The following is a 9,810-nucleotide window of genomic DNA, read 5'->3' as shown; positions in this document are numbered from 1 at the left end:
GATTCTCAGGTGGTAGAAATGATTCCGGAGCCCTCCACTATGGAACCTCTTCCTTCCTTTCTTCTTTCACTCCCTGCTTTATCCCTTCCCTTACGGGCGCGGTTCGGGTGTCCACCAAGATATGTGATACAGTTACTGCGCCATTTTAATTCCTCAAAAACCAATTTTAATTTTTTTTTCATGCGGTAGAGCATCCGCCTCGAATTCGGGAGGTGTTGGGTTTGATCCCTAGCTTCACCCGGTTCCTATCGGTTTTCCAGTAAGTAGAAGATTTCCTGCGGCCTGGTGCTCGGCTCTCCTGCAGAGAAAGGCTTGGATAAAGGCCGATGGTCACCTCACTTTTCCTCGATGGAAAATCTATGCGCGAGGGACCGAAATCCGCCTTGTGCTGCGAAGCCCGTTGTGGCACCCCTTTTTCCCCCGAATAAATAGAAGGTGCACACTTAGCAAGTGGGTGGGTGGTCCAAAGAGTTGTACATGCATTTTCGAATACACGTGCATTCGAGAAGCGTGCAGGCAAAGCAACCCCTCCTGTGCACATATCTCGTAATAATAATAATAATAATAATAATAATAATAATAATAATAATAATAATAATAATAATAATAATAATAATAATAATAATAATAATAATAATAATTGGTTTTGGGGGAAAGGAAATGGCGCAGTATCTGTCTCATATACCGTTGGACACCTGAACCGCGCCGTAAGGGAAGGGTAAAGGAGGGAGTGAAAGAAGAAAGGAAGAGAGAGGTGCCGTAGTGGAGGGCTCCGGAATAATTTCGACCACCTGGGGATCTTTAACGTGCACTGACATCGCACAGCACACGGGCGCCTTAGCGTTTTTCCTCCATAAAAACGCAGCCGCCAAAATAGCTAAAATTCGTTGGGCCACTTTTCGAAATTGTAAAAACTGATATAGATATTCCTTACGATGAGTTACATGGCTCAGTAAATAAGGAGACTAATGTTATTAGTTAAAAAGATAACTATTCAATATCAGTTTACCAGCGCACCATTTAGCACGTTTGAGCTTTACTCTGATGCGCTACGCTGCGGATAATGCTGCGCCGAAAAAAGCGCCCTTCTAACTCAATACGCCCATGTTTTAAAATTGCTGAGCATCCTAGGTGAAATACCCGGTATTACACAGCCGCGAAAACCCAAACAGTCCAGTATTAAAACAAAAAATTCAGTGGAGTGGTTCTCAGGCTTCTTTAAATCCTCGTTTACAATTAGCCTTCTCTTCGGAGAGCAGTCGCAGAGATTGCATAACCTGTATTGTATTTCAACGAGAATAATTACAGAAATTTGGAAAGAAAACTTCTTCCTTTATCGAAAAGAGTTACACTGTGCCCTAAGTTTGCTGCTGCTTTCAACGAACCAACCTGAAGAATCCCAACAACAAATAGAAGAATGAGATTTTCTGGAGGCACAAGATTTGCATGAAAGATGGACAATAGTCGCGACGTAAAATGAATTTTTTTTTTCAGCAGGAACAAATAATTTCTAGTGTACAAGTTAAGCGTACATGTTCAATATGTGCTGGTACCTCTTGCGGCACCTCCAGTCTTTTCTGTCGTCCAGCAAGGCGGAAATTCTGTCGTCCGTGTGTGCGTATGGACACTATGCTGTGTCTAAGGCTTAGGTAGACAAGCGCAAGTCATAGAACTCATCTTTATACTAAGGGTCGGTAATGGCTGTACCTGCCAGCCTTCAATCTCAGGTTAAAAAAAAAGACCTTGCGTACCTTCCGACTGCGGTCCCTTAGTCTATTTAGTCTGGAGGCATTTACGTTATTATTTTCCGTCACTATATTTTAGAGCCTTTTGAATGTGACGCATGCTTTTCTTTGCCCGTGGTTTTCAGGTTCTCTGATGCTGTATTCTTGTTTTCTTTGTATTGAGTGATAAAGCGCTCCTGTTTCTCGCCTTTATTTTTCTTTCGTTTGCTTGCGCTTCAGCCTAATAATGAACGCACGCCAACTAGCCCATTTCACCCTCCTCGACCGTACAGCCCCAACGCGAAAGTAAGCCGTAAGAGCTATTTTATTAAACTTTTTTAATGCGTTATCATTAGAAGCCGCACCGTGGAGCTGAGTGCGCGGAATTGTACGGCGTGGCCTTGTGTGCACTTGCCACCACCTGTCACCTGCCACGGCTGGTACACAGAAGAGCCACCTGCCACCGTTGGCAGGTGACAAAATGGAGAGAGAAAAATCTCTCTGTCCATTAGTACGGAAGAGGAGAGAAAGGCCGGAAGCTAGCTGGCAAAGGAAGAACCCAGAGGGTTGCTACCGTGGACGCAGGGGGTTATGACGCGGGCGCAGAAATGCGCATGCGCAAGCTGGGGTATTTGAGACGAGAACAATCCGGCGGGTGGCTAACATGGAAGGCTGGGGGCCAATCAGCCAATACCAATCATCTTTGTATGATTAATGCGTTATGGCGGTAGCCTTAGACCATATTCCAAGAAGTACTAATGCTGACGCATTGTCTTCGCATAATGATAATTAAGCTCCCCCTATATTTTCCTGAACAACCACAGTACGGCACCACCAGCTTTCCGATACAAAATAACGCAGGCAGTTAATATATAACGCCAAAGCGCCACAATGCATATAACTCAAACACTGATCCTTTTGACTGAAAACTCAAACGCGAAACGATAGGCAGCAGACTAGAGGACACACAGTCATCACGTTGCTTCATTCATCTATTTAAATGCAGACTGGAAGAAATAGCTGGCTATGGAACAAAAAATAAGGAGTCAACCACATTCAGAGAACATAAATGCCAACATCACAATCGGTCAGAGAAGAAACAAAATACATTTCTACTGGTTCACAGCCTCCTTGCCTCTGGCTCATTTAATAAGGTAAAAAATTTTAAGATGTTAAACAACATAGAGACGAAAATTTTTATTCACAACTAATTCATGCATTGACGCGTGCAGCGCAGGAAACTAGAAGCTTTGTAGAATGACCTACTAGCCAAAAGAAGAACTAACCTCCCTGCTTTTCATCTTCCTCCTCCGCCTACTCCTCCTCCTGTCATATGAAGCGGTGCCAAATGCACAAAATTCTCCCCGCCGCACATCCAGTTCGATAAACACTTGGCTACTGAAACCTCTGCATTTTCACCACAACTAATTAAGGTGCAAAAGTATTGTCACATAGTATAATACAAAAGGTACAGTTAAAGATCCAGTTCACAAGTCGACCTGCTGCATGGGCTTCAAGTTTGGTGAAACCTGCGCAAAAAAAGAAAAAGAAGAGGCCAGTGCAGCAAACCTCAGCATAGGCTTTGCAAAACTGCCACAACTTTATAAATCTAGTGCTCTCCATTAAACAGACATTTACCTCAAACGGGCAGGCAGTGCTGCTGATAATGTCATCCACTGTGAGCCCATCTGCAATCTCAACCAGCGTGAGACCTTTCTTCTCGCACACCTCAAATACACACTGAAAAAGATTAACGCAATGCATCAATTGTGAGCCCTCAGCTACCGAATAGAACTGGCCATTTTTTCTCCCAAAGCTACAGCTGGAGAATTATAGAGAAAGCAGAAATTCTATTTGATATACTTAATTTAGCATCTCAACACAATGTATACCACTCCGATCCTAACACGTCATGGACATGTCAAAGGAAGCTCTCGAGCAGGAGAAGTTTCTGCTAGAAAGCATACTTCTTATAGAGAGAACCTCTTGACATGTCTACGACGTGCAGTAGCCTCTAGCAGAGATTTTCCTTTGGCAGCCGCTAGCTGGCTTATTGCAAATACCATTGGTTGATACCCTAGTCTGTTCCTTTGGTTACCATAAGCACACCAACCACGTGGGCTTGCATCAAACTGCCACCATAAGACGATGGCATGTGCGGCATACTTATACTGAGTATGCAACGGCTTAATCCCTGCACTGTCCCTCTTATTCAAGCTTCTGTGAGGTACAGGATGGAAGATAGCGTATGTCTTTCAGTTCCCAAGTGCTCATAAGATGTTGATGTCCTTCATATGCCAGTGTCCTTCAACGGAAATGTCTCTACTCCTTTAGCAACAGCTGCAATGCCCAGAACAAATGCTCAGGATTTTTTTTCGGTGATGTAAAAAAACCATAGGATCTCAGAATTATTTCAACAGCGGTTTTACGCGATAGCGTAACGCGTCCGTGTCGCAGGCAAGCTGGGGTTGGCGTCGTTTGTTCTGAGCGAAAAATCCGCAAAAAAATCCTCAGATAGGCAGCCTAGGTGGTGGGTGGGCCACCTAGGGCACGTGCTATCGTGAAGTTATCACAACCCACCGACCAGATTTGGACCAAACTACCTATCGTGGCAGGTTGGTCACCAGAGGTTTAACGATTTGTCGTGAGGGGTTGCCCGGGAGGAGCACCCTGTGTCACGCAAGCCCCATCGATGGCAGCACCTGCCATCGCAGGGAAGTGGCGCATCGCTTAACTGCTGCACCACTGCTCCAGTAATTGTACGGGGTCTCCCAGGGATCTATGAATGTAAAGTCGAGAAGGACCAATACCACATATATGAGCACTAACTCATCAATGCTGTCGCGTCCTACCCTTAAGTGTCCCCTCTAGATTTTCTTTCCTCACTGTAATTCGGATTTTCATTTATCTCCAATGCATATCAGGAAACACTGGGCCTCTAGAGGAGAGCGTTGAACTCGGTAGCACCAGGGAATCACTAGCACGAGGTCGGCAGAGGTGGATTCAGAAAGGGGGCCGCCGTTATTGTTCCTTCTTTCAACAAAATTTGCAAGCAAAAACACGATGTAGGCCTCTTCCTTTTATGATGGAATGCCTCACCCACACTCTTCACATACATGAATCATTTTCCTGTAATTTCTGTTTCGATTTTAGAGATGCTGTTTGCTTGTCAAGCACATGGCTCTAAAGTCCACAGCAAGCAGTCCTGAAAAAACATCTCAACAGGCACCTTTTCAGTGATAATGAGGTCGACGCAGCGTTCTCCAGTCAGAGGAAATGTGCACTCCTTCATGATCTTGGGCTTGCCATCCTTGGCCACATGCTCCATTGTGACCACAATTCTAGTCCCAGCTGCTTTGCTTGACACTAGGTCCATTGCACCTCCCATGCCCTTCACCATTTTACCCTGCAGTGGGCAAACGTTCAGAGCAATATACATGCAAGTGAACAAAATGGTAGGGAACTCACATCAAGAAACCGCACTGAGTTACATATTCTTTTATAGCACAGATGGGAACTTTTAGTAGTTGACTTCCTAAGCAGGTACCTAACCTAACTGACAGCAGCATTTTATTATGAAAGAGGTAGTACCATAAATATATGAGACTACAAGTATACAAATGAAAACACATTTACATCGCTCTGAACCTCAAGCTACTGCAGGTGTTTTACAGCACGAAAAGAAATGAAGTTATTTAAAATCCTAACAGCTGTTGCAGGGATAAATGTGATCATATTTTACATCTCACGCAAAGGTGGATGCTACCCATACATTCTGGCAATGTGGAAGCCGAATGTGCCTCATTGTCCGGCGTGAGCAGAAAAATGCGTTTGAGTCAACTTAAAATGAACTCAGAATTATACCGTTCTTATATTCTTATAGATACAAGAGAATGAGCTTGATAATATTATGAAGAAATTGCACGGTGAGGTAGCAGAAAACATTCCAAAATTTGTTTCGAAAGACATTCCGCAATCAACGTGGGTGTGGGCAAAATTATAAATCTCACACAGTTAAATTTCTTCCAAAACAAATTCTACACACAAGAAAATAATGCGATGAGCCTTACCCAGCAGCATGATTAACACAAAAAAGCAGCTCACCGGTATCATCCAGTTCGCAAGGTCACCATATTGCGATACTTCCATCGCACCAAGCATTGTAAGGTCAATGTGACCTCTAAAATTAGAAAAAGAAGTGCGAACAGAAAATGCTTATTTGTCATCAATGCGACGCCCTTTAAGAACCTTTAACTGAAGTGCGCACGGTACGATTGCTGCACTCTATTTCTCAAGAAATTAAGTACAACGTCAAAAGCATTGTACAGTCGAGCCCACTTATAACGAACCTGACGGTAACGCGATTTGGATATTTTATATCCGATGTTCGTATTTAGAGGACTTTCTGTATAGCAACCAAAAATATTAGGTCCATCAAAAGTAGCAATTATTTCTTAAAATACTGCATTACGCGCTTCTACTTGTTCAAAGCAGACCCTACCGCGGCTCTCTGTAGGCTCCGTGGGGGGTCATGTTCTCCTCGCTGAGGCTTTGCTGCCAACATTCATCTTTAGGCACGGGACATAACTAATCACGGTTGAAGCGTCCACAGCAGCTGGTGGTAGGTCGGCCACAGTAATTAGTAATCAGTAATCAGATGCCGCAGTCGTGACCTAGTGGTCTGGGCGTCCGCTTTGGCTGCGGGAGGTGGTTGGTTCGAAACCCACCGCCGGACACCCACCGGTAAAAATGGGTACAGGCCACCCCCGGCCCGGCGCCCGGCTTCTTCAGGGGTGTGTGCTTGGAGGAGGCTCCGCAAACCCCGCTGCGCCCTTTCGGGGGCAAACCCAGTTTCGAAAACACTCAGCCGCAAAGGTGGTTCGTGTTTCACTTCCAAGTGGAGAGTTCGACTCAAAGCTCGTACGCTCTAACCAGCGTCAAGTTCAACACTAAGGTCCTTCGTCGGAAGCGGACAGCCGGAAAAACCGGGCTTGCCCTGGACCGCAGTGATACTTTGAATCGCTTCTGACGAAGGACCTTAGTGTTTAACTTGGCGCTGGTTAGAGCGTACGAGCTTTGAGTCAAACTCTTCACTTGGGAGTGAAACACGAACCACCTTAGCAGGCTTAGTGTGCTCGCACTTCGCGTACAGAGGCTTCGTCAGGGCACGTGGCTCTGTGATGTTGTGGTCCGCAGGAACGAGGAAATAGCTTGCCAGCTAGGTATCAACGATGCGTTGCTGCAAATAAACATGCGTCGGATCACGTGTGTTTCCGAGACCTTCATCTATCGTTCTATAGGCCCATGCAGCGGCGAAAGTGGCGCAGAACTCATAGCACAGACTGTATCAGCTGCACTCTCCGCTGTGTAACGCTGTGTGCTCGTGGTAGAGCTGAAATGATGATGCCGACGTCACGCTACGCAATCACGTGACCAGCATGGTCAGCAACTTATTCAAACTAATGAATTCGCTGCTGTTAGTTCATCCACGACCATGAGCAGGAACTTCACTTTCAACGATTTACCTGCTTCGTGCCCAGTCGCGCTTCTACTTAGGACGCTTTGCCCAGCCGGCGGACACGCAGGCAAGGATGACCCTCGTCAGCCATCGACGTCCGCTTGGCCGTTGGTTAATTACTCTTTCAATGGCGCCTTTTGATTGCATTTTTTGTTCGACTCGCTTTTTCCGGGGTACTGTCGCGAGGACTGAGAGACGCTTTTCAATCTCCGTGCTTGATGGAAGCGCCACCTCTACAAATTCGTGAAGAGTTTACTGTACCTGCTCGTTCGCTATAACCGAGTGGTGTGGCCAGAGTTGTTCGTTGTGTCTGAGACGAATTTCTGTTGCCCTAATGTATATTTTGACGGTAGTACCGCTCTCATCCGTAGTAAGCCAGCGTTCGTTATATCTTCGGTCCTTATAAGTAGGCTTGACTGTATATGCAAATGAGACATGCATTAAATACTACCACACGCCTCATGGCTTACTAATCAAGTGAGAAAGCTTAAAGAAAAGGGGGCGAGGTCGGTCGATGTTGACGTGACCCTGGCGTGATGCTCTTGCTCAGTGCCATGACAGAAGCAATGAGCCTAAAAATAAAATTGGGTAGTTTTCTTCCAAGCTGCAAATGCCAATTACAGTTAAAATACTTTTGTATACGTCATTTCTCAACAAGCCACTCTCACAACGCCCATGGATAAAACCAAAAATGGATGCAAATATCATGTGACCCTCAAAGAGAGTTGAGATTTCCTTCACTTACAATATACCGCAGTGAATCCCCGTCCCATGTTCAGTTGAGTACTTATACCAAACTGTATCACGGCTTTCATGTTTTTGATTGACACCAATTTTGAGTCTATTACGTCTAAACCTATGCGGTAAAGGGAGAACAGTAGAAATACTAAACTAAACCACCTATTTTGAATATGAAAGGACTAGATGCTTCCTCGAGACAAGAAAGCAAGATGGCATGAGAAGGCGGTATGTGTCGACAACAAAACACCAGAGAAGAGAAATATACCTAGAACTAAGTGCAAGGTCTCTTTAATTTTAACAAGAAAAGCAGAGAGGAAATTTTTTTGGTCCTTATATGAGTGTTTCCCGGCCAAGTGCAAAAGTTACGAGAGTGGTAATATATCGCATTACATTTGTGGATGCACAAGCAAGAAGGCGCACTTCCTTTACCCTCGAATCATTGCAAACGACTCGTCACTGCCAAAGCAAGACGCCCCAGGTAGTGCAGTGACTGTTTCCTTCCCAGCATTTATCAGGTCAGCATCCACCTCTTCTTCTGTGGGATATGGACCCTAAATAAACAACATTATGGTAATATTTTACACAATGAACTTTATTAACATAGTGAGTGGAAAGTTTGGCATAAAAATCTTTGAAAACAAAAATTATGTTAATTATTACTGCATTTATGCCATGTGCTCGTACCACTATGAGAATAGTTCAGATATCAGTACATGAATACAGAAAATTAACGCCATGGTGGAGGAACTCAAAATGACATCAACACTGCAGCGTACAAAAAACTTCACGTGTCAAGCAATATACCTATCTCTAATATGTTCAAACTGCCCTAAAACAGTTGACAAGAGTAATGTAATTTTAATGTCGCAAGAGTGGACTGGCCATGCCTAACGCGTTCGATCTGCACGCGGTAGCCATTTCATCCCCGAGAAGTGACGCACTCGATAGGGCGAGAGCTTTCACCCATGGAAAACTGCCGAGAGCCCGTCAACAGTGAGGATCCCAGCTTGCTAGGCAGGTGCTCAAGCAACTAGGAAGCTTGAGAACTGCTTCGTGCGTAAATGGCACTCCAATGGTGCATCAGCGATCACTAAGGCCTACATTGATCTTTATGCTTCACGGCAGCCTAAGCGAGCCAATCGTGACAAAAACCACATAATGGCTACGATTGTGCATGGCGAATATTTGTTTGTTAGCTGTGGTGTGACAATCGAGGAAGCAGCTGGATGTCGGGCCGGAGCACGCTTGTACCAAAGTTGGGAATCGAACCAACCGCCTCCTGCAGCCGAGGCGCACACCCAAGTCACTATAGGCCACCAGTTGCTTCCAAAACTTTTTCCCTCTTCCCTCTTCCTCCTCTCTCATAAAAGTGGAGACGGAGATTTCACTTTGTGGAGGAAAATCGCTAAGGCGCCCGTGTGCTGTGCGATGTCAGTGCACGTTAAAGATCCCCAGGTGGTCGAAATTATTCTGGAGCCCTCCACTACGGCACCTCTTCTTCCTTTCTTCTTTCACTCCCTCCTTTATCTCTTCCTTGACGGCGCGGTTCAGGTGTCCAACGATATATGAGACAGATACTGCGCCATTTCCTTTCCCCCCAAAACCAATTATTATTATAATTATTTCACTTTGCAACTGCAGTCTGGGTGCTTTATAGCATGTTATATATTAACGCAGTTCTTGTGTTGACTCTGTGGTTACGCCAAGCGCTGGTATGCAGATTCAGTGTCTGTGTTATTGGCAGCTAATCATCGCAGGGGCTGGGAAAAACGCGATGTGGAGAAACCAACCAACTTAACGATTAGAGAGGGCGGCCAATAAATTTGT

The 9,810-nt window shown here is 45.1% G+C and overlaps 1 protein-coding gene across 1 annotated transcript in view; it reads right to left on the bottom strand.

Moving 5' to 3' along the window:
• Positions 1–708: 708 nt before the first annotated feature.
• The window catches only part of LOC144128122 (succinyl-CoA:3-ketoacid coenzyme A transferase 1, mitochondrial-like), a 29,139-nt gene continuing 20,037 nt past the window's right edge, over positions 709–9,810 (bottom strand). The window contains exons 11-15 of the mRNA XM_077661208.1: positions 8,413–8,534; positions 5,829–5,904; positions 4,954–5,130; positions 3,363–3,464; positions 709–3,253 (exon numbers count right to left, since the gene is read on the bottom strand). Of these exons, the coding sequence (XP_077517334.1) occupies positions 3,212–3,253; positions 3,363–3,464; positions 4,954–5,130; positions 5,829–5,904; positions 8,413–8,534 (519 nt within the window). The 3' untranslated portion in view covers positions 709–3,211. The remainder of the gene's footprint in view (positions 3,254–3,362; positions 3,465–4,953; positions 5,131–5,828; positions 5,905–8,412; positions 8,535–9,810) is intronic.

Source organism: Amblyomma americanum, chromosome 4, assembly GCF_052857255.1.
Source record: "Amblyomma americanum isolate KBUSLIRL-KWMA chromosome 4, ASM5285725v1, whole genome shotgun sequence".
NCBI lineage: Eukaryota > Metazoa > Arthropoda > Arachnida > Ixodida > Ixodidae > Amblyomma > Amblyomma americanum.
The sequence above is the reverse complement of the archived record's forward strand: the minus strand, read 5'-3'. Positions and strand labels throughout refer to the sequence as shown.